This window comes from Monodelphis domestica, chromosome 6 (assembly GCF_027887165.1).
Source record: "Monodelphis domestica isolate mMonDom1 chromosome 6, mMonDom1.pri, whole genome shotgun sequence".
Lineage (NCBI taxonomy): Eukaryota > Metazoa > Chordata > Mammalia > Didelphimorphia > Didelphidae > Monodelphis > Monodelphis domestica.
The window spans coordinates 123,401,816-123,427,451 of record NC_077232.1 but is presented as its reverse complement, the minus strand read 5'-3'; the positions used below and the strand labels follow the sequence as shown (position 1 = coordinate 123,427,451).

Sequence of the window (25,636 nt, the reverse complement as noted above, 5' to 3'; positions counted from 1 at the left end):
CATTATTTCTGGACTTCAGTTGTAATAAAGATATTTAAATAGCAAAATTATGGTTAGCATGCATGTTATATATAGTTTCTGTGCTTGCTTTGACTCAGTTATTTAGGCTGTATTGACCAAAGGCCTAGAGGATCAACATGGATTATTTAATTAAGCTTAAAGCATTCCATGGCCAAAGACATGGCAAGCATCGTGGTACAGTGGTGAACTGGTTTTGTAATCAGTAGACCCAGGTTCAAATCTTTCTTCTGAAGCTTACAGCCAATGTGACTCCTTTTGTCTCAATTTCCTCATGTATTAAAAAAAGGGGGGGGGGAGTTAAAGGGGTTGAACTAGATTAGATTGTCTTTGGGTCTCTTGGTATTCTATGCTTGACCCCTTATCTAGATAGATGTTTTGGATTACAGTTGAAGAATATATCTAAGTCAGTAAAGATTTTCTCCTACTACTAATAGCTCAAAATATTTGCCCTTTGAAGGTGTCAGTTTTCCATCTCTAAAGAGGATGTTCTTAGATATCAGGGGTTATTAAACTGGGACCCACAAATTACTGAGGGTTCTATGAATAAATTTCAGAGGGTCCATGAACTTAAATAGGAAGAAAATGACATTTTTATTTTCACTCATCTTTTTCCCTTGATAATTCTTTGTCTATTTTTTATATGGCTGAAAAAATAATTTTGAGAAAGGGGTCCATATATTCCACCAGACTGCCAAGAAGTTCTATGGCACAAAAAGGGTTAAGAATCTTGCTCTTATTTAATAGTTTTGTAGAATCTTCAACTTTGATCAAATCTCAGATATCATCTAATTTATCCTCCTTAACTTAAAGAAATTGCTTTCATGAATATATGTAAATTACTTGCTATTTTCAATTTAAATGCCTATAGAAGCAAACTGAAAGTTCAGAGGGTAATTTTGATTCACATCCATTATCACTCCAGTTTTTTGTGAGCCCAGTTCTCTCACTCATAGCTCTAAGCCCTCTTGCAAAAGGTAACAATTATGCTATTGCTGCTATATCATTACTAGAGTAAAGTCATTCAAATGATCTTTCTCTTGTTATTTCTGAGTGCCAGAGGCTATCTCATTTTTTTGGGTGCTGAGATTTTTCAAGCCCATAATTCACTTTAATTGTTATTTTCCCCCCACTTAATATAATCATATTTCTAGGAAGTTTCATTGTCCTGGATATATTATGCACTTAACCTATTCCACCTGTATCAAAAAAAGAGAATGTGTGAGTATTGCCCATTATTTTTATGCCATACATACATACATACTCACACATATGTGCAGAAATATGTTGATATTGACTAACATGTGGCATGGATAGAAACCAGGCTTAAAGATTCCAACCCCAAAAAATCAACTAACACAATTTAATGAGAAAATGCACATTATTCTGTAGTTACTAAAATTTATCTGCTGAAAAATAAAAATTCTTCAATTCATATTTGTTTCTCATTATAGCAGAATTCCATCCGATGATAGCCAGCTTCAGTTTGAGACTGGTAACTACCCTCAGTTGAGCAGCCCAAGTCTCTCAGAAGGAATGCACATTTATGTGGGTGCCTGAGGCTTTGGCACTTCACAAGAGCAGACCCCAAGGATAATGCAGTGGACTCTCCTTACTGTCTACTGGTACCTCATTCAAGCATTTCGTGGCAGACCCCCATCTGTCATTTCCTGTAAAAAAACATGTCAGTGAATATTTAACCCTGGGGTGTTTGGGCTTGCTCAGCAAGGATTTAACTATACACAATAGACAAAATCAAAAAAACTATATAAATCTAGAATATTTTCTAGTAAATTGGAAAGCCTAAAGCCCTTTTTTCTTGGGGCTGGTGGAGCCTACTTGGAAAGAGTAAGCTTGCTCATGTCCAGCAGATTCACCCTTCTGTGGAACATCTGGATACTGATATGTCCTGGTCAGAGTGCTTGTTTCTTCTATCTATGTATAGTATATTTGTGTATTATACATGTTGGAGAGTGCATTATATTTCCAAAGTCAAAAATGTGATGCTTTTTTTCCTCCAGGAAAAAAATTCTAATTACAAAAGTAAAATTGATTAAAAAAAAAATAACACATTTGAGGAATAACTGGGAAACCAATTTGAGTCACTGGTATTATAATGTTTTGTTTGTATTCAGTCATTTCAGCTATGTCTAAATCTTTGTGTACCCTTTTGGGGTTTTCTCGGTAAAGATATTGAAACGGTTTGCCGCTAGTGTTCTTAATATATATCCTTAGAAATCCATCTCTGGATATTATCTGAAAAAACTATTTTTGTCTCCTAGATATCACCTGTGATGGAAGCAGAAGAATTGACAAATGATATACTAGCAATAAAGAATATCATCCCTACCAAAGGGGACATATGGGCTACATTTGAAGTCATTGAAAATGAAGAACTTGGTGAGTAAATTCCTTAGTGTTTTTTGGCATTATTTTGAAGGTATTAACATTATCTTTGTGTAATATTTTAACTTAGTGACAACTGCTTTAAAATTTTTTTAGATGTTTACTCTTCTGCACAGCTCATTCGATCCCTTGATGGAAAAACGTCTTGATATTAGGTAGAGGACAAGGCTACCATCTACTAGTTTGTGAATTGAAATGATGTATTTTAATAAGACCACAACACTTCTTATAGCAGCTACAGTCTTACATGTGGCTTTTACTTTTTTTCCCCCCAATTATATGTTTTTTCCAATTAATAAAAATCTCTCCTTTCTATCTCCTCCCTCACTGAGAATGAAAGAAAATGAAAGATTATTTACCAAACATCTATAGGCAAGATAAGGGTAAATTTCTGGGTAAAAACAAATTCTTTGTCTTTCTGTCCCCCTCTAAATTTTTTTTTTTGCATGTGTGTGTGTATAAACATATTGATGTTGAGTCATTTCAGTTGGGTCTGATTCTTCATGGTCCCATATTAGTCCTCTAGAATCACAATTGATCATTAAATTGATTAGAGTTCTTAATTCTTTTGGTTAGTTATCTTTACCATATTATTATCTTTGTATAAATACTTCTCCTGGTTCTATTAATTGCATCAGTTCATATAAATCGTCCAAGGTTTTTTTTGAAACCATTCTTTATATTTCATTTTAAGATCCATTTTCCCCTTACATAATTATAGTTGGTTTTGTTGGGTAAGTTATTTTTTATAGGAAGTCTATATATAGTTCGCCTTCTGGAATGTTGTATTTTAGACCCTCTACTTCTCTTTAGTGGTGGCTGCTAAATTGTGTATATTTTGACTATGGATTTCCAATTACATGAATTCTTTTTTTTTTTTGACAGTTTTAATATTTTTTTTTGACTGAGGAGTTCTAGATTTTAGCCATATTATTCTCAGAGGTTTTATTTGGGGGTTCCTTTCAGAGATGGCCAGTAGATTCTATTTCAATTCTTTCTCTGGTTCTTTTAAACTTTCTATAAATATGATGTCTAGAATCTTTTTGGTCATTGTAAAGATTAAAATTAATATATGGTAAATAAATATTATATTTTATAAAGTTTTATTAATAATAATTAAAGCAAAAGAACTGCTTGAACTCAGCAGGATTGCAGGTCAAAAAAGGGAAAGAGGGAGGAGTTACAGCCACTTAAATACAATCAGGCAAAATGCAGGATGCAGGAAAAAGGGAATTTTGGGAAATACTAGGGACTTCTGGGAAATGAAGTCCAAAGGTATAAAATCTCCATTTATACAGTCATGGTGTTCAGGTAGTTCAGTGAGTCTTAATTTTTTTTTTAACCTCTATCTGTTCTGCAAGTTAGTTATTTTTGCTGTGAACCATCTTGTTGCCTTTCTTTTTTATCTTTCTTAGATTTTTGTCTTTTTATCTCATGAAGCCATGGGTTTCTATTTGAACCATTCTGATTTCCATTTCCATTGTACTATAACTTGTCATTAATTACTGACTTTTGAAGAGACAGCAGAATATTGTAACAGAGAACTGGAACTGGAGTCAGAAAGACTCAAATTGAAATTCAACTTCAGCTTTCTACTGGTTGTGTGACCCTGGGCAAGTCACTTAACTTCTATTACTCTCACTTTCCTCATCTGTACACTGAAGATGGAGATAAAAGCACCTACTTATCAAGGTTGTTGGGAGAATAAAAGTGAGATCATATTGGTACAGTGCTTTGCAAACCTTAGAGCACTATCAATAACATTCTGAATCATTGTTTTACTTTTTCTAATTTTTTTTTTCCATCAGAGCGCCCTCTTCACTACACCGAGAATGTGCTGGAACAAGTTCTTCAGTGGAGTACATTAGCAGAGCCTGGCAGTGCCTACTTAGTGGTGAAGAGATTCCTAACCATGAATGTAATTAAACACTACAATGGTACGTGAGAGCGCTTCACTTCCCACTTTTTATAGACATAGGAGACAGTTAGTATTTTGTTCCTGAATCCCCAGAGCTCCCTCGTCCACATCTGCAGCTCTTTCACGTGAAAAGAAGAATAGGAAGAGAGACTGGCAACACTGTGGATACTTTTCGATTAGGAATTGTGCCTTTTAAATAAAGTATAAGCACTGTTTACCAAGAAATGTATTTTTAAAGCCAGTTTTTGGTTCATGCTTTCCAAACATGAGCAAACAGATATCTGAAGCTGAAGTTTATGATCAGTTTATTTATCTTTAATATTGATAGAGCGCCTGAGTATTTGAATAATGATGCCATTTAAAAATAGGTTTGACCATGTTTTAAAGATAATCTTTGAAGCCATGAGTTTTCCCCTTAATTGTGCTTTGTAGTCCTAAGAACTCTGTAAATATTTCCTAGGTGGTGTGCTTTGTATTTTGGAGGGTAGTTAGCTATTCAGTTTACTTTGTCTTTGTCTTGGCAAATGCCTTCTGAATCAATCACAGTGACCACCCACTCCAGAATTATTGCTCTATTCATTATATCCCATAAACCTTGAAATTGAGATCTAAAAGGAAAATAATGAAAGCAAATCAAATGTGATTTCTCTGTCAATTTGTTACCAGAAAAACTGACATCATTGCAGAAATATTTATTGCTCTGCAACTCTGTGCAGAAAAGGAACAAGGGTAAGCATCTGAGTGGATGTGTACATGCACACACAACACACACATATGTATATGTTTGTATACCTGTGTACATGCATACACATGCTCATGTGTGTATAAGGGTATATATTATATATGTGTGTATTTTTTCTTCTATCTTTAATAGAAATCGGCAGAATGAATAAACAAGAAAAGTTGAGTTTAACTGGGTTTTATTTCAATAATAAAATAAATGGTGTTAGCTCCATAAAAATCTAGTGCTTACTTGCAAAGTTCATATAACTAATATAACATATTTTTATATAATATATAACATATATACTCTTGTTTCAGTGTTTAAACTCTTTCATCTGCTTCTAAACAAACAGTTTAAGAAGAGGATGTCACAAACAAGAGGAGATTTTAGAATTCTAAGCTCTGCATTTCTGCTCAGTCTTCCAAGTGAATGAAATAACATTCATTTCCTTTTGGAAGGAGATGCTGCAATCAATTCCATTTTTCAAAAAGAGCACTTTGTTTCATATATCTTCTCATAACTTTAGTGTCCCTCATGATAAGGAGTTAACTAATCTGATGAGAAACAAGATAATCCTCCCATTTCTCCTCTACTAGAAAGGCCCGACTTCATTTAAATTTTTATTCAGAGTTTGTCATAACTAATCTTATTAAGTCTGATAGTATTATCGTTATTCTTAATGCAGAAGTAAGTTTCAGCATTTCCAAATAAACTAAGAACACTTGAAGAATTTAAAATGAAATCGTTTCTTATTGTTGAATTGGTGTGTTTTAAGTACTGAAATTCTAAAATATTTGTCTCTGGTATGAGGGTTAATTGCTAATGATCTTGATACGAAAAGAAATACTGTTTTTTCAGGTTTAATGGATTATTTTTCTTTTTACATCACATTAATTTTCTCTTATGGGCCCTCTCTTTGTCCCAGGGAATATTCCCTTATAAAAAAGAAAATGTTTGAAAAACAAATGTATGTAACTGATTATATATATAAATTTTTACTCTCTGTGGAAAGTATTCTTCCATAGAACAAACCAAAGTAGGTCATTGCAATTAAGCTATTGATTTATATTTTAGCTCTGTTTTCATTTTTAAAAAATCATTGTGTTTATAGTTCTACTTGCTTTACATCAATTAATTTATGGCTTCTCATAGTTCTGTGAATTCCTTATATTAGCTTTTTGTTATAAAATGATACTACTCCATTATATTTGCGTGCCATAATTTGTGTAGTCATTCTTCAGATGATGGATGACTCTTTTGTTTTAATTGCTTATATTTTGGGGTTTGTATGTGTATTATATTGCCTTCCTCTTACTTTCTTAGGTTATATTTGCTTGTATGATCATTGGGCCAGAAACAGGAACAATTTACTGATTTTTCTCTTATTAATTATTCTAAATTATTTTCCAGACTAGACGGTGCTTGTCTTCCTATTTTTCCTCCAACATAGATTTTTATTTTTTTTTTTGCTTGGAGGTATTTCAAGATATAGAGTCTAACTTAAATATATCATTATAGGTTCTAATCTTAGTTTCCTACAAATGACAGATGCTTTTGAATTAAATTTGTATAAGAAAAGAGTACTTCAAAATGGTACTGCTGTTGGGAGAACATAACCCTGGAAATCAGAGACAGCTGCTGTCAGCATATTACAGTATGATTCCATCCGGCTCAGTTTTAATGAAAACTTTGTATATTTTATATTTCCCATAACAATCTCAGTACAAAGAATTCTAGCAGGTTGAGAAGTCCTCATCTTCAAGGAGAGATCTGTTCTTTGAATTTATTTCTAGTTTGCTGACATTCCGAAAGCAATATCAATATTCGCCTTTATCTTGACATCATCTAGGGAGAAGAGCAGCCAACAAATACTTACAGAATATGTCATATGTAAAACATTATTGTGAGCAGCGTCATGAATAGAAAGATCAGTTAGGCTGAGCACCCACTTCTCCGCCGTGGCCATTGTCTTTGATTGGTGTATCAAGACAAGCAGCAAAGGAAGTCAGTAAATGATCCCTGCTAATTTAGTAGTAGAGACCATGTCTTAGAGATATTCTTAGGATGGCAAAAGAACTTCAGGCTTTTCTCTCAGGGTCCTCAGAGAACAATTTCCAAAGGTAGTAGCTTCCAATCTTGGTAAAGAAAGTTATTTAGGACCTGAATATGTGGAAAAGGAGCAGAGAGACTTTTTTACATGGTGGCACCAATGGAAGCCAGTGTTTAAACAGCAGAGCTAAGGATGGTCTGTTAGAAATCATGTCAACTAGCCTAATTAATATTAAGCAGAATTTTATGGAATGATAGTGAGAGAGATCTGGAGGTACTTACTGGAATAGGCAGATTTATTTAATAATAAGTAAATAATAACAATAAATAAATGGAAACAATGTATTCTGTGGGGAAGGAGATTGTGGCACTCAGATGCCTTGCTACTCAGAGCATCAAGGCTTTGAATTCCCTTGCTGGCCTCTCCATTAGTAGTCATGCCTGTGGTACTGTGTTCTGAAACTAGACTTTTTTATTGGTGCTACTTTTAAGTTATTTTTTTATTACAAAAATATTTTCTTTTCCAATTACATACAAAAACAATAGTTTTCTGAAATTAAAGATCCAAATTGTCTCTTCTTCCCCCCTTCTCGAAAATGGGAAGCAGTTTGATCTGGATTATACTTGTATAATTATGCAAAACCTACTTTCATATTGGTCATTATTATAAGAGAAGACTAATTTAAAACCAAAACCCCATCATAAAATTGCAAAATAAATTAATGTGAGAGATAAGCTTTGATCTGCATCTGACTCCAGAAATTCTTTCTCTGGAAGTAGATACTATTTTTTGTCATAGATCTTCAGAATTGTCCCAGATAACCGTATTGCTGAGAGGAGCCAAGTTTTCACAGTTATATCAATATACAATATTGCTGTTGTTATGTACCACATTCTCCTGAATCTGCTTATTTCACTCTGCATCACTTCATCTAGATCTTTGCAGCTTTTTCTGAAATCATCCTGCTTTTCATGTCTTATATTACAATAGTATTCCATCACCATCATATACCACAATTTGCCCAGCAATTCCCAAATCAGTGGGCATCCCCTCCATTTCCAATATTTGTTACCATGAAAAGAACTGCTAGAAATATTTTTGTCTAAGAGGGTCCTTTCCCCTTTTTTATGATCTCGTTGGGGATACAGTCCCAATTGTGGCATTATAGGATTAAAGGGTACACACTGTTTTATAGCCCTTTGGGGGATAATTCCAAATTCCCTCTAGAATGGTTGAATCATTCACAATTCTACCAACAATGCATTAGTGTCCCAATTTTGGCATCTCTCCTCCAACATTTACCACTTTCCTTTATTGCCTTATTGGTCAGTGAGAGGTGTGAGGTGGTACCACTCAAGTTCACTGATCACCCAAGCAATAGATTTGGGCCTTGGAAGTATCATCTGAGATGAGGGCAACAAAGGCAGGCTAGTCTTTGTTGGGACTGTTTCTGTGTATGACTGGCAGAATATATACCAGATATTACATATCAGATATTGTCCATCTTGTTGGAGGATACTGCCTAGTATCTATGACATTTCTTCAAGGAATACAGTCAAGATACTTGAGTTTGATTCTTGGCTCTACTATTTACTGTCTACTCAACTTTGAGCAAGTCAGTTAACCTCTTTGGATCTCAGTTTCCCAATATGTAATAATAATTTAAAAAAAAACGATTAGATTGGAAGGTTTCGGGGCAAATAGGTAGCACAATGAATAGAGAGCCAGAAAGTAAGAGATTAAAAGAAAAGATACTGAACATCCTTTCTCATTCTAAGTTCATGAATCTATAAACTAAAGCATGGCTCATACTACAGGCATTAGACAGTAAATCAAAATGCATTTCTCAAGATGATACTTTTCTCTTATTTGTGAATAGATTATTTCATGTATTCTATACAGATGAAGTAAGTCATTAAGCAAACAAAAGTTCAGGTTCTATAAACCACATGGGAAATGAATTAATCACAATGTAAAAAGTTTAACAAATCTTACCTTAAGGCATATAGGGATGTTCAGGGAAATGATCTAGATTTCTTGATTTGTACCAGATTGGTCCAATTTCATGAATAGCTTGGGTTTTTCAATATAACATAATCATTTATGGAATAATGTAGTCTGATTGCTGCTATAAACTCTTCCTGTTCCAATGTGATTCACCTAAAAAAATAGCAAAGTAATATATTATTGGGAGAGAAATGTTTTTTTTTCCCTTGGGAAGATTATCCAGATTTTTGGGGGGGCAGATGTTATTACAATTTAAAATTTATTTCAGGCTTTCTGTATTTATGGAGCTGTCCCATTTTCCTCAAGGACTGGGAAGGATTCTCAGCAAACCAGATGGACCAATAATGCATAAAGAAAAAGGCCTTCATTATAGTGTTTTGCTAACTGAGGGAAGATAATGATGGGAGAGAGGAGAGTGCAGTTGAGTCTCAGGTTCCAGAGGGGTCAACTACCCAAAAGGATGGAGGTGCTATGACTTGACATACTCTGATACCACTGATCTGTTTACCATTTTTCCTCATCTGTGTGAAAAAAATGGCATTTTCTTTTACATTCCCTGCAACAGGGCAGCCATCCCTTCTGTGTCTTATCTTCTGACTTGTGTCATAGAGAGCATGACCAGTGACTAGTAAATTCCATTCTTTATTTCTGATGAGCAAGAAGTAGTTTTTTAATTCTTTTACCAAAGTTGCTGATAGAAGGCAAATGCTGAAGGGTATTTCTTGCAGAATTTACACAAAATTGTTGAAAGCACAAAACTATGAAATAATAATACTGAAAGGCCATCACTGTTTGAGAATATCTTCAATATTCTGTCACCTGAGGAGTCATATTATGTCAAAATCTGGTGCTTAACTTCTCTAACATTAAAAACTAAAGCTTGGGTCCAGGGATTTAAGACCCTGCGCCTCCTTCCTCTAGATACAAGCACGTTGTCTGGACCAAAATCATTCCTGGAAGATTTGGTCCCTGGTAATAAGAACTCTAGACTCCCTTTTATTTTTCCATACTCATTGCTTAAAATTGGAGACAAATTATTTAATGCTTTAATCTTTTCTCATGTTTAGAACCCCCCACACCTCACACACACACACACACACACACAATACAGTAGTGAAAAAGAACACTGTGTTTAAAATGAATCAGTTATGGGACAGGTATTCATCTTCTACACAAGACCCAAAAGAAAAATAGCACTCCCTGATGGAATGACCTAAGACAGGATTCACTAATTTTAAACTTCAGTTTTGTTTTGCTGGGAGCCAACCTGATGCTTAATCCTCTTCCAAATGGGAAGTACTTTGCAGGAAGCGCTGGTTAGTCATTTTACATTTTACCTCACCTCTGCTCTGCTTTTCTAAATTGAGCATTTGTTGTCAACGTGCTAAGAAACAAAATTTTCTATGAAGAATAAAAAACAGAGCAAGTCAGTGAGTGTAGGGTTTCTGTTAGACCCGGTGTCTGAATTCATTTTGGCTTATCCTGGTTTATTTTAAGCTTTACACATATGGTTTGCTGCTTATTTTACTGAACTGAACAAATCCAGAGAATAAGCAATGAGCAAAGCAACAATTAGAATTTGTACAAGATAGATAATCAAATAATCCAACGTGAATTCGCATAGCTAATTAAAAATGCTTATATTTATAGAAGACTCTAAGGTTTATAAACTGCTTTACATATTTTCTCACTCAAATAACTGAGATAAAATGAGTAATATTGTCCCCATTTTAAAGATGAGGAAATAACCTCACAGAACTGAAATAACTTGTTTAAGGCCACCAAGTTAGTAGTCAGAGCTGTGATTTGAGCCTGGGGCTTCATGCTCTAAATCCAGTGCTTTTTATACTGTCAAAACCTATGTCTTTGTTCTGTTAATAGTACAGATCAGATTCCATCTAAACAATGTTAATTGTTATATTCTCTGCTCCATTTGTCTCAATGAATTGTCCCACCTCTATTTTTAATTGGTTTGTTTCTTAGGCACTAATTTTAATTTAGAAGGAGAATTTTTCTCATCTTATAAATTATCATGCAAAATAATTTTGATTTTCCCTTTTGAATTCTTAAACACCAAAATATTTTAAAATGTATCTATTTGACAATGTCAGATATTGAACAAAAAATCATATTCATAGTTATTTTCTTGGGCCATTTTTTTAAAAGTTATTGGCCAAAAACATCACCTAATGTGCTTAATCTGAAAAAAAAAATAGTGATCTCTGATCAGTAACTAATGAAAACTTACTATTTGCTAATCATCATTTTTGTTTCATGTCAGTCAGTGAAGAGATTAAAAATCGCTCGTCTTGAGGAGTCTTCACTTCCAGGTGGCCACTCCAATTTGACATTTGTGAAGAATTGATAATTGTGAAGAATTCTTTAGATTTTCTTTTACTCTCTTACAGATTTAGCTTTCTTGTGCTTATCTTTCTTCTTTTCTGCAATCTTAAAAGATGGCTAGAAAATCCTTCACTCCCTTATTTCTATCCTCCAAGCTTTATGAACTTGCTGTCTATAGCACTTAAACCACCATGCAGTTAATCAGGGTTTAACAATTTATGTTATAGCACATGCTGGAGAGAAGCAGGATCCTCAGGAAGGTAGTTGTCAGTGCCAGGGCAGAAGAAGAAAAGGAGATTGTTTCCCTTCATAAAATCTTCGCGACTATGCCAACATCTCATTCAGTCCTTCTCCCACAGAATGACGTGGCCATATTGGAAAGATGGGCTTAACGTGTTTCTTCAGATTATTTTAAGCCTATTATTTCTTGGCGCATTTCCAGAAAATATGATGGGATTGAAAATAGGCTGCCAGGTATTATTTGGCATATCACAGTAGGAATTAGAGAAAAGGATATAGGAAAGAATTAAAAATTCTTAGTGTCAACTGAATAATTTTGTGTTTCAATCCCCTTCTGAGATCTTGTAATCAGCTTATATTTTTAGATTGGCTCAAATATTTACTGTTCACATTTAGGAAGGAAAGTACTTCAGCCAATAACATTCAACAAATATGTATTAATGTTAAATATAATGGCAAATAAATACTATTCTAAACAAAATACAGAATCTCAGAGCTGCAGGAGACCCTAGAAATTCCATAGTGACTGTCGATCCTGAGAGACGGGGAACTCACCATTATCTAACAAATCATCCCATTACACTTTAAAACAGTTCTACTCATTGAAAAACTTTTCATTAAAGGATGCTTAATTCTATTTCTTTTCAAGTTTTATTACAAAAGACAAGCCTAAAGTCTATTTTGCCAATTTTTTTGGTTTACAATGTAGCATCTCTGTTTTTGTAGCTGATCATCTTATGATACAGTTTTGATCAGGCTAGTTTTTATCTAGTTGTATTCTATATGGCTAATGTACTACTACTCATAGTTCACATTCTGAAATCAAGTACTATAAATGTAGTCTAACTGTACAGAACGAACAGAAGCAGTATAGCTATCATATCAATTCACACTTAATTTGGGGGCTAATACATGGTAGTGTAAGCTCATATTCAGCATATATACACATATATTTTATATTTATTTATTTATTTGCATTTAATTATGCAAATAAATAAATTTATATAATATATAAATATAATTTATTTATATTTATTTGTTTGTTTTTCTTTTGTTCTTTCTCTTTCTGTCTTCCTTCCTTCCTTCCTTCCTTCCTTCCTTCCTTCCTTCCTTCCTTCCTTCCTTCCTTCCTTCCTTCCTTCCTTCCTTCCTTCCTTCCTTTCTTCCTTTTCTGCTTTAACAATTGTCCAGCAATATCTTCTCCATCCAAAAGAACGTAAATCATGTAATCATGAAAAAATTTTTAATCAATTAAATAAAATTTAAAAAAGGAAAAAAAAATTCATATCCTTTACCTGGCAGAGTTAGGTTTTTTTTTAAATTTTAAATATGGAAATTTCCATTCTGCTGCTCATTATTAAATATTCATAAAAATACATTTCGCTAAGTATATCAGTATGTTTACTATAGATGCTTGATATAGGAAATTTAATGTTAAAGGAAGTGGTGGAAAGAACTGGAGTTAGGGTGAAGGAAGGGAAGAAAGACGAGAGGCAGGAAGAAAGAAAGATGTATTGGTAAAGGCGAGCAGCCTTGTAGACTATCTAGACTAAGTGAAAGTTTTTTACACCTGTTTTTTAGGTCAGACTGTTTTTCATATGTCATAGATTTGATAAATAATATACTGATTTGGGGGGAAACCCTAAATTTTACCATTCAGTCCTGTCTACCGCATCATAAGCCATTGGTGGTTTTCTTGGCAAAGATACTTCCAGGGGTCTCAAGGCCAATAAGTGTCTGAGGCCATCTTGACACTCATGAATGTGAATCTTCCTGACTTCAGGCCTGGTCCTGGATACCCTGAGCCACCCAGCTGCCCATGGCCTCATTTACTTGATGTTAATTTCATTTATTTATGTGTCAGGAAATACCTGGTTCTCTGCTGCTCCCCTGAAATGGGTACTCTGATCTCGGGTTTTTCTATTGTCTTTGTTTTGGTGTTTTTATAATGCCTTATTAATTGAAGCTGAAACATTACAGTTAAGCATTAGCGCTAACCATGAGTTTGGTGGCACAGTAGATAAAGCACCGAGCCTAAAGTCAGGAAGGCTCATATCCCAGAGTCTGAATATGGCCTCAGACACTTTCTGGCTGTGTGATCCTGAACAAGTCGCTTAACCCTGTCTGCCTCAGTTTCCTCATCTGTAAAATGAACTGAAGAAGGAAATGGCAAACCATTTCATTATCTTTGCCAAGAAAACCCCAAATGGGATGATAAAGAATTGGAAATGCGTGAAAACAATTGAACCAGGGGGCAGTTGGGTGGCTTAACCTCAAACACTTCTTAGCTGTGTGACCCTGGGAAAGTCACTTAACCCCCATTGCCCAGCCCTTACCACTCTTCTGCCTTGGAGCCAATACACAGTATTGATTCTAAGACAGAAGGTAAGGCTTAAAAAAAACAATTGAACAACAAAATCATCTCTCATGCTTTCATCTGAAAATTAATTTCAGGATCTCAAATTAAGGGAGAGTCGTTGTATGAATATGCTTTCTGTGATGTTACAAATATATGTATAGAAAGTAGTATCAATTTTAAAATGGATTATATGCATTGGCATGTACTTTTTGTCTACTTTACAGAGAAAAGTGCAATGGAAAGTGTAAAAGAAGGAGTCATGAAATTCAAGGAAGAACCTTCTAAAATATTATCCGGAAATAAATTTCAAGATCGGTACTTTGTTTTGCGGGAAGGCTATCTCTTTCTTTACAAGGATATAAAGGTATTTTATATACATTAAATAATTATTTTATATGCATGTCATTGTATGTGTGTATATATTATATGTTACCTAACATAGGATATTGGTACATATAACCAAATTGCATAGTTACTATATTCACTTCATTCAACTTCAATAAATGACATCAGAATTAAATTTTTAAAGGAAAAATACAAAATATCTGATAATAATTGGAGATTTAAGCATACTACTACCACAATATGATGAACCAAAGAAAGAAGTTATAGACAAAATAAGTTGGGTATTTATTTTTATTTAAGGTCTCATAAATATTTTTATAAATTGATCACATTCTTAGAGATTAAAGAATTTAGAGCAATAAAAATTGTAAATGCTGTTCTTATTGACCACAGTGTAATTAAAAATTGTCATCAAGGGAGTAGTAAGTAATAAGGGAAATATGACCAAAGGTTATTAGATTGTAATATATTAATGAGTGATGAAAAATAGGAAATATAAAGAAATATGGGAAGACTTAAAATAAGTGATGAAGTGATGAAAACAGAGCCAAAAAGAAATGCAATTACATAAATGACAATAATAGCAACACACTTTAGAAAAACAAGAAGTTACATGGATACAAACAAGCAATTTTTGTTGTCTGTAGCGGTTGTGTCTATAAACATTTTAATATTTATAGTCTCTTTTTCATTGTTTCTTTTATGTGTGAATATATATGAATACTTGTACTTATCAATGGATATTAAACATGGAAACGCAAAGACAATTAGGTTATGATCATTGATTTCAGAGTTTATAATCAAATAGAGAAGATAAAATCTGTATAATACAAAACAAATAATTCATGGTTGGATTAATTCATATATGAGAGGTATAAAGTATAATCAGTCACATTATTTCAAGACTTGAATTCTTTCACTATGATAAAATTGTACGGTCCACCATTCCTGTCACCATTCTCAAGCTCTAAAGCCTCTGCCTTTCTTCATGCTTCCTTTACACCTGTAATTCATTATTTCCCCATAGCCGGTGGTTGTGTAAGTGTGGTCCAGAGATCTTTGGGTGTCTCCATTTTCAACACTATTTTTATTTTCCAGGAAGGTAAATATCAGTAGATAGAATTCACATAAACAAACTTTTGAGAAGTCTTCCGAAATTTTAAAAAGTATTCTGAGACAAAAATAAGTTTGGTAATTGCTATTCCATATTCTACTGATTGCAGCTTTACTCATTTTGGGGAAACTATCCAAATGTCTCTTTGATAATGCTCTCCTTGAGATCCTACCAGTTAGAAATGAATTCTTTTTCTTTCCTTGAAATTTGCATTTCATTATGCACTTATCATCTATTTTCTTTTAATCTTTATTTGTGAGTATGCTGTATCTCTACAAAACTTGAAACTCAATTAACACTGTCTTGTCTGTTTTCCTATCTTTTCTAGGCTCAGCAAATTATTAACTAACACATGTCATATGTTTTTTAACAAATGTTTATTGACTTGCATTGAAATGGGAATTCAGAGTAGGGGGATATTTCTCATTTGGGGCTTCATGGAATAGATGACATTTGAATATCAGACTTGAAAGAAAAGTAGAATTTAGATCAGAACCCAGGAAATACAGAGTTCTGAAAAATATTGTTTTTAATAGATAAATCCTTTAAAATAAATCCAAAATTATGTGTACAATTAGTCTACTAAAGTCTTATTCTGACAGTGAAGCTCTTGGCTACTTGATGACTATTTTACTGGAATTAAAGCTCTGGTTGCCTCTACCAAGATGGAGAGGCTTTGAATTCAGTTGATTGAATTGAGTCCAGATGATTTGGATACATGTCTACTATTGAAAGACAAATATAACTGGGGTCCAAATTACTCATTGCTACTTGGGCTTCAGGATAATGAATTTTTCTTGAAGAACTGCTCTAAGGGACTATTTGTAGATTCTTGAAGTACTGAAGTTTAATTAAATTAAAAAGAATATCTCTATTGAAATATTACTTTCACTGATTTTATTTGACTGTTGCCCTGTTCATACAGAGATAACTCATTATAATATGATACACATTGATATTTGTTATACTGAGCAAAAATATCTTTCAAAGCCTGTAATACCTTCTTTAAATTAGAATGACCTCAGGCTATTACAAAATTCCTATTAAGAGCTAAAAATTGAAATGTGTACATTTATGAGGCAAAATCAGTATGCTTACAGCTTTTAAAATAGACATCTTTAGGAGAATATATGAGGCTCATTATTCTCTCCTAAAACTTTAGTTTTTCAAAAATGATGATTTTGACCAAATGATTTTATTTTCACTGGAAATTTTCCATTTTGATTTCTCATTTTTGATGTTTTGGTTTTAAAAGAGTGATCTCGATCACAATTTTCAAAAGGATTTCTTAAACAATCATTTACAAATCTCTCAAAAGATAAAAAAAATAATTATTTTGCCATATTTTGGACAATTGTCTTTAATGTGTATTTGTATATTTAGAAAATAATTTGCTGAAGAGGTAATAGAAATTACTGAATGAGAAGTTTACTTTAAATTACTATGTATTTATTATGGATAATTTATGAGTACTCATTAAAAACAAATTATATTAGTGCAGGGAAGAAAATATATTTTGCAAATGGGCCTGTTTAAGCAGGAAAGGTTAATTAGAGCTAACTTTCGGTCCCAATTTATCCACAGGGTGAAAAGGTTCCCATGCATATTTCTTTACAGTGTTAATGGTTTTGCAGATTCCTGTAAGGTCATTAAAAGTTATACATAATAGTAAACAAACTCCAGTGGTCATAAATGTCTGTTGATTCATTGATATGAAAGGCTATCTAGACCAACTCTCCATCTTTCTATCATTTCTCCCAGTTGCTGAGAATGTCCCAGAAGTCTTCCCTTTTCCCATCAATAGTGGGTGCATTTGATTCTTCTTCCTCTTTGTATTCTCTTTCCTGTATTTTTCTTAGGAATCATCAAGTCAGATCTCCTTTGTTCACTACTTATTCATTTGATAATTTTTTGGATCTAAGAAATTGACAATGATCCAAGTAATCTCCATGTTCTTAGTTCAAGTTCCATCATTGTTCAAGCTTGCAGAAATCTTACTTAATTTTCATTTTATTGTCATGGATTATCTTTGCAAGTTTTGATTACTTTTATAATTTTGTAAGCACAACTGTGTCTTCACGTTGCTACTATAACTGTTAGTTTTTGAGTGCAGTGTCATAATGTCAATTCATATTGAGCTTATTGTTGAAAATAAAATATTCAGGTGTTAAGGGTAAAATTAGGGTTGTTGACTGAATATATTATTTTAGTGGTCACCAGGGAATTAAATTCAATCCTAATAAAATACTCAAGTCATTTTGGGATTTTTATGGTGGTTTAATTACAATAGAAGGAAGAAATTAAGAAGAGAGAGAGAGAGAGAGGAAAGAGAGTTGGACTGCTCCGGCCTGGTCTGAGACAGGCAGGAGTTCAGAGGCCTCTGCCAAGGGGCCTTCTCAGAAGATTAATTCTAGATTGGCTTCCAGCCATGAGGCCTCCTCCAAAATGAGGGGTCTCCTTTCAGGAGATAAATGGAATCAGTCTTGGTTTACTCATCACGGTTGTTCAGGGAAGACGCCTCACCTAAACCACACTACAAAGCTTCTCCCAGGAACCTCACCACCAAGCCACAAATGCCAAAACCTGCCAAGAGCTGAAAGCACTCCAAGAGAGCCCAACATCTCTGAGACAGAGAAAGCCCAGAGAGGAAGTGACGCGAAATATATAGACAGTTCTTTACATCACTTCCTGCATCTCACATATACCAATGGTAGCTTAAGCTTGGCTCAGGACAGCCCAGGGGGGTAGGAGGGCTATCAGTTGTTTCTGGTTTGTTACTTGCTAGCACATGTCGGTCATAGGCCATCCTCCTCAATACTTAATCCTTAAGTAGGAGTGTATACATTCCTGGTTGCTAGAATTCTAAAGATTAAGCAGGGTGTAATAAATCTAAAATTCACACAGGGCAAAATCCACAGTGTTGGGCCACTCTGAGACTTCCAGTTATGACTGTGTCAAAGATACAAATTTTATAACTGATCCTATGCTGACTTTTATTTGGATATTTCCCTAAAGACATTAGGTATAGTTGCTTAAGCACAAATGAAGTCACCCAACTGCATTATTTAGTTTTGTCCTCATCTTCTCTGGCTCCACATCTTCAGTTAATTTTACAGATGAGGAAAATTGAGCAAGCAGAGTTAAGTGACTTGTGGGGGTCCCACAGCTACTGTCTTTAGACTAAATGGGAAGACATTGTTAAATGTTCACCCACATAAAGGAAATCTGCTCTCTCTATGTCCAAAAGCAGTTTGCAGTGGTATAAAATTCTGGACAGAAAGCTCAAATATCCTCTAACCCTGATTGGCTTTGTGCCTCTGAACAAATGACACAGCCTCTAAGCTAACCCTCTCAGTTGGTAAAGACTCACTTCAGTCTCCCTACAGCTGCCACATCACTAGCCCAGAGCCACCCCAACATTAATGGACAGCTCGACCTCCTTCTTGAATGACTTTTCCAAATAAGGAAAATCAATTGATGATGTACCTTAAAGACAAGTGCCCATAAAAATGAACTGTTCCAGAATTCAGACAGGTATCTGTGTCAAAACGAGCCAATATAGGTTTTAGAATTCGTATTTTTCCCTTTTTGAAGTTCAGGATATCAATTGATTCATTTCAAAGTCAAAGAGGATTTATTCAAGCATCATAAAAGGTGCTTGGTCAGGGATTTGAGAGTCCAAGACAAAACATTTAATAGTATTTACTCTCTGGGGGCTTACGTTCTACTGGGAGAACAATGCCTCTATGTAGCTAAGTAAATTACAATTTTTTTTAGAAGCAAGAATAATGAGAAATCAGGAAAAAAATGGAAAAGATGGTGGTATTTGAGTTGAGTAAGCTAAATATGCTAAATAGTAGAAGTGAGAAGGAAGTGCATTCTGGGCATAGGATAAAATTTGTGCAAGGTCCTAGAGACAGGAGCTGAAATGCTTTCTTTGGAGAGTTAAAGCATTAGCTGGGCTACCTGGGAAAGGAACTGACTTGAAATAAATCTGAAAATGTTGTCTGGGGCCCTTCTGGGAACATGTTTAAAGGTCAAGCTTGAGAAGTTTCTGCTTCTTCCAGGAGGCCACAGGGAGCCAGGATTGCTTTTTGAGCAGGAGACTGGCTTCATAGCTAAGGAAGAGGAATTTGGGGGCTTTAGATGGGTCCTGCATGGAGGAAGGGGAGAATGAATTCTCGGAAGCCAGATCAATCTTGGCAATGTTCTGGGTGAAAACAGATGAAGGCTTGCCGGGGGGTGGGCGTGGATGTGAGGGGTGCTCATAGGATTGCCAAGATATGGCAACTGATTGACTATGGGAAGTGAGGGAGGGAGAAAAGCGTCAGGGATGACTTCAGCCCCGGCAAATGTGACCGTCATCCAAAATGGGGGAAGATGGAAGAGGGTGGTTTAGGGACAAATTCCCCACTGGAGAGAGTTACAGGAATGTGTGTTTTCTGGAGGAACTGAAGTTTCCATGGAAACAGGAAGTTGGAAAGAATGGGATAAGAAGAGGTCCAAGAAGATGGGACCTTTGTTAGCAGAAGGAGAAGGATGGAGGGCAGGAGGGAAGTCCCAAGAAGGAGAGGGCCGCTGGAGACCGTGGAGGGAGATGTGGAAGAGGGCCTGAAGTGTTGTCCCCTGAATATCCACAGGAATGAAAGGAGCAAGGTGTGTCCTAGCATCCGAGGTATAGCGCTGAGGAAACTTTTGTGGCTATTTAGTGCAGTGACCTAATTCTAGAGATGAAGAAAATGAGGCCCAAAGAGGAGGTGATTTGCCCAAATAGTTTGCCAATTGTCGGAAAGTAAAGGATCATTTTCCTGCGGCTCTCACTGTCAAGGGGCCTGTAATAACAGAAGGCAACATCCATTTCTTCTCTATTACACACCAAAGGAGAACAGAGGTTTGATTGAGGCCTATTTGTCAGTAATTACGTGGGTCGCCAGAAGCCTTCTTAAGGCCACATTGAGTGGCTTTTCTTTGACCCCTTCCCAGAAAGCCACAAGAAGTGCTCCCTGGATGGGCCATTTGTGCTTGGCTTCTCCCTGGGCCTGCTATGTGAGTATTCCTCCGGGGGAGCCCTTAGTGGGGACAGGGCTGGGGCCTGCGTGGGGGCTTGATGGCCTGAAATCTGGAGGCTCAGGGGCTGCTGCTTTTCTCTTACAGCTTGGAGTATTGGAGAGTCTTCAAAACCTCAGAGTACTCTAATCATAACTAACATGTATATAGAATGTTACAGCTGGCAAGGCATTTTACATATATGTGTATATATGTATATGCATGTGTAAATATCCATAAAATTTCATTTTAATACCAATGATAGCATGTGATGCAAGTACTAGTATCATACCCATTTTACAAATGAGTCAATGGAGTCTGAGAAAGATTGAGTCACTTTTCTAGGCCCACATGGCTAGTCAGTATGTGAGGCACAATTTGAATTTAGGTCTTCCTTATTTACAGTCCAGCAACACCATCCATTAAACCACCTAGCTTCTTCTGTGGTAGGCTGGCCCCTACTACAAAGAGTACTGGCTCAGGAGCCAGCCTTCGACACTTCCTAGCAGTGCAAACCTAGGCAAGTCACTTGAGTTTTGCTTGCCTCAGTTTCCTCATCTGTAAAATGGGGATTATAGTCGCCTCTCCCTCCCAGGGTGGTGTAAGGATCTAGCAAGATAGTCTTTGTAAACTCTTAGTGTAGTGACTGGCACGTTCAGCACTTTTGAGGGGATGGAAAGCAGAATCCCAGAATGCAGCGGGAATTGTGGCCCTGTTTCCCCAATGAGGGATGATAAAGAGAGGCATATGTGTTGGCCTTCAAAAACCTTCCTATCCTTAGAAGAGCTTCCTCCCACCTGAGTCAAGGAGAAGGAGTGGAGCTGACCTACGTCAGGCCTGAGGGATGAGGCCTACTGGACCAGACCTGAATGGAGCAGGCCCCAGAGGCACCTCCCCATGACAGCCAGGGCAGTCCCATAGTGTGGCAGGGCTAGCGCAGGATTCTTGGTGTTAGGAGATGCTCCCAGCTGCCTAGAGGCCCAAGTTTTGTTTCTTTTTTAACAGCACATATAAATGTGTTTAATATATTTGGATGTAATTAATCAGAGCCTGGAGGGCTTAAATTAATTTAAAGCAGATATCTGATCTCTAATTATTTCTTTACCTACCTTGGGCCTGATTTATTGTAACTATACCATAGGCTAGATTTGGAGCTGAAAGGGACCTTGGGGGTCATCTGTGTTATACAGATGAAAAAACCGAGATGAAGAGTCTTGGCCAAAATATCCCATCATATGGGACAGAGGGGGAATCCAGAGCTAAGGCTTGTAATAGTATTCCTTATTCATCTTATAGCACCACATTATTTTCTTCGAGTAAAAAAAGGAGAGGGTGAGAGGAGGGAGGGAGGGAGAGAGATGCCCTGTATCCCATTTATCTTTCCTGTTTCAGGTTTTAGGCTTCTTTCTCAAAACTCGAAAAGCACCCCCGTCCTTGTCTTTAGTATTTTTAGTTATTCTTAATTCGTTTTTGGTTTTAAGTCTTCATGATTTATGTTCTCAACAATTCATGAGGAATACTTGATTATTCATGTTTCCTTCAGACTTTTGTTTGTTCTCTTAAGTCCTGAGCTCACCAAATCACAATCTGCATAACTACTTTGTCTTTAGATGTTTTACTCCCTTTTCTAAGAGGATATAGTGACTGTCAGAGAGCTGGTTATTTGTACTTCACAACACATTTCTTTTTTTAATTAGAATTAAGTTCAGAGCTTCAACTCTGCTTTCCATATAATTGGAATCCTTTGTGATATTTTGTATTTTGTTTTATATATTCAGAAATATTAATCTGATGAGTTGATAAGGCTCACCAGATTGACCAAAGGGGCACATGAAACAGAAATGGTTAAGAACCTTTGGTCTAGTTTAATCTCTTGACTTTTGAAAATGGAGAAAGAGAATTTAAGCACTTTCCTCCAAGGTGATACTTTAAACTTTTGGCAGAGCTATCACTAAAGGCAGTGTTTCCTGACCTCCATTATGCTCCTATGGTAGAATTTTTATATTTGTATTATTTTATCCTCACATGAATCCACTCCTCCATCATACTTCCACCTCTAGGTTCATGGATTTATATAAAGAAAAATACTTTATTAATATACAACATTATTGCTCAGTGCTTTTGTCTAGATATTTCCTTTGCAAAAAGGAATACTACTGCCATATTGCAATTCTGAGCAACTACCAGTGAGGTCTTGGTTGATACCCATAAATCTGTGTTTATATCCTTATGTGAAAATTTCAAGTTTCCCCTTATAATACCTAAAGAATAAATTAATAGAATCATCTGTTACTGTATTTTTTCCTGACTCATTGATTTTGTCTTTTTCCTGCTGAGAATTATTCCACTATCATTCTTTAATGCATGTTTTATGTGCCATTCCTTACAATATCTGATTGATTTTTGTTTATTTCTAGTTACAAACTCTCTATACTGTATAACATTGTTTCTATGAGATTGAAAAAATGTGTTTGAGGTTGAAGGCACTTGAGAAGCCATTTAGCTTACCTCCTTCATTTAAGACAAAGATCCTGAGGCCCAACATGTTTAATTTGCCCATAGTTATACAGGTATTGGTTGAGAGTGCTAGCAAGATCATCTACTGCATCCTGAGCCACCACCTGTTGTCCTGACTCTTGTCTGACCCCTAGACTTCAGTGATTCTGGAAGGGAGAGGGAGGCTGGCAATTCAAATCCAGTTATTTGGCAAAATTAAAGCCAAGGCATCACCCTGTCATGTCACTGATCCTCTTTGAAAATAAAGGTCAGGATTATTGCCTTCAGTGCATCATGTACATTTTCTTTGGTTAATTTTGAATCACAATATAATTTACCTTTTTTTTTTTGTCAATATGGTCAGAACATTAGGCTTCTACTTGGGGGAACTGGGCTTGATTGCTCTCTCTGAAACTTTATGGTGTGAACACAGACAAGGGAATTTACCTTTCTTGGTTTAAGTGGATTTGTTTTTGAAATGCCATCAACATGGCCATCAACAACCTTAAAGCACAATGTGAATATAAATTTCTGTTTTAGGAATGTAGTTGGCATAATAGATTGAGTGTGAGAGCTAGAATCAGGAAAATGAGATCAAATTCACCTTCACTCTTAACTATTTCTTTCATCTTGGACAAGTCACTTCACTTTCTGCTTCACACTTCTTATCTATAACATGAGAAAGATAATAGCATCTAACATCCAGTATTGTTGTCAGGATTAAATGAACTAATATTTGTGAAACACTTGATAAATTTTAAAATGCTACATGAAATCCTAGCCATTACTCAAGTTACCAGCATTTAAAATTCTACAAGTGAAAACTAATTTTAATATTAACCTAAATAAATTTATGAATAGGAAGGTTAATTTTAGTGAGGTAATTAAAATTGGGTATTACAAAGACAAATTTGTTTTCTTGTCTCTTAGTGAGCATGTAACATATGCCAAAAGATTGTGGAAGTAATCAGGAATTAATTCAGAAAGTGACTCATTCCTTCTAACCCTCTTTATATGTAGGCTCACATAGCTATACTTTTGTGGGTTTATAAATAACAAAGAAGAATCACTGTGAATTGTCTTCAATAACAATAACTTTAGCAGCATTTGTATAGAAAATTTTGACAGTTAAACTAAATTTTAAAAACTACAAATAAAAAAGTCAACATTGGGAAAAAGAAAGAAAAGGGCAACTGCGAAACATTATTGCTTTCTAAATAATGTTTTTTATATCTTTTTGCAGAGTAGCAAAGCAGATAAAATGCTCCCTCTAAACTCTCTGAAGTTTTATCTTGGTGTGAAAAAGAAAATGAAAACTCCAACAAGGTAAAATTAAAATTTGAAAAAGGGCAAATTGCTATATTAAACATTTTTAAAATTCATTGAGACTGTAATGAAATTCTTTAGAATGTTAAATACATGTTCATTAGCTAGCATCATTAAAGTATGAGGTGGGCTTTTGTGTTTGTTTGTTTTTTTAACCTATTGAATTTGCTTCTTAATCAAACAAAACAAGTTAACAATATATCTGAGCCCCAGACATACCACTGAGGGGATGGGTGGCAGACGTAAAGGTCAGGTGGCGTGGCAGGCATGGAAGACCTCCTCCAATTGCCCCTGAGGAAGATGAAGAATCAAAGAGCTACTTCCAACTCCTCTCCTGTCTCATCCACTAAGCTGGTGGGGGAAGAGGGTCTAAGATACTAATACAAAGGGCTCCCCTAATTCTACTCCTACTTAATACTGGGGAGGAAAGGGGAAGAGATGCCCCTCCATCTCCACTGCCTAATGGAAGAAGTCATGGAGGGGCCAGAAGAGCCACCAGTAAAGAAAAGAGGGTAGATGTGGAACATGTTCTTCCATAAGGCATCCTTTCTGTCCTCCTCCTCATTCAAAGGAAGGACAGAAAGAGAATCCAGAGAAAGCAAGCGCTGGAAAAGGGAAAGGATGGAGGAGGGTTCCCACACTTGGAGATGGGGCCAAGCAAAACATAAAGGCTTTCAACATTGTAACAAATAGGGTCTAGTCTCCTTTTGTTCCTTTCTATTACTTTTGCCTACTACAAAGCTAGATTTTTAAAAAATTATGTTTCGTACGTATACTTTTAACTGTATATCTTTATGTCATTTGATATAGTTGGGGACTGACAGCATATTCAGAGAAACACCACTGGTAAGTAATCAGAATTAAAATTTTGAATTTTGTATTTAAACCATGGGTATAGTTTCAAAATAAAATTGATTTTAAAAAATAATTACTTCACCAATATTTATCTTTTCGTTTTGTTTTTTAGAAAGTAGGCAAAGAACTCACTGAAATGTAGAATTTTAGCTTCCTAAGAGTGAAGCTAAGGTTTTTTCCTAAAATTTCAGCATGAAGATGAAAAAACAGATTTCTGATTAAATTGTTAGTAAGCCACTTTAATTTTTATTTGCTTTTTTTCCACTTGGCCCAAGAGTCTTATGAACTAGGAGTGAGTCCTAGTGGGTTGCATCTGAGAGCTGGTACTGGAATGGAGTTTTCCTTGAAAAAATGATGCATATTTATTTAATGTACAGAATTAAAATATG

General features: G+C 35.3%; 1 protein-coding gene across 5 annotated transcripts in view; it reads left to right on the top strand.

The window, feature by feature from the left end:
- ARAP2 (ArfGAP with RhoGAP domain, ankyrin repeat and PH domain 2) overlaps nucleotides 1–25,636 on the top strand; it is a 224,507-nt gene that overhangs the window by 181,101 nt on the left and 17,770 nt on the right. For 3 of the 5 annotated variants that reach the window (XM_056802512.1, XM_007496580.3, XM_056802514.1), the window contains exons 26-31: nucleotides 2,301–2,418; nucleotides 4,233–4,361; nucleotides 5,009–5,071; nucleotides 14,290–14,429; nucleotides 24,310–24,392; nucleotides 25,203–25,238. In XM_056802512.1, the coding sequence (XP_056658490.1) occupies nucleotides 2,301–2,418; nucleotides 4,233–4,361; nucleotides 5,009–5,071; nucleotides 14,290–14,429; nucleotides 24,310–24,392; nucleotides 25,203–25,238 (569 nt within the window). The remainder of the gene's footprint in view (nucleotides 1–2,300; nucleotides 2,419–4,232; nucleotides 4,362–5,008; nucleotides 5,072–14,289; nucleotides 14,430–24,309; nucleotides 24,393–25,202; nucleotides 25,239–25,636) is intronic. The other 2 variants (XM_056802513.1, XM_001374769.5) reach the window with 1 other exon arrangement.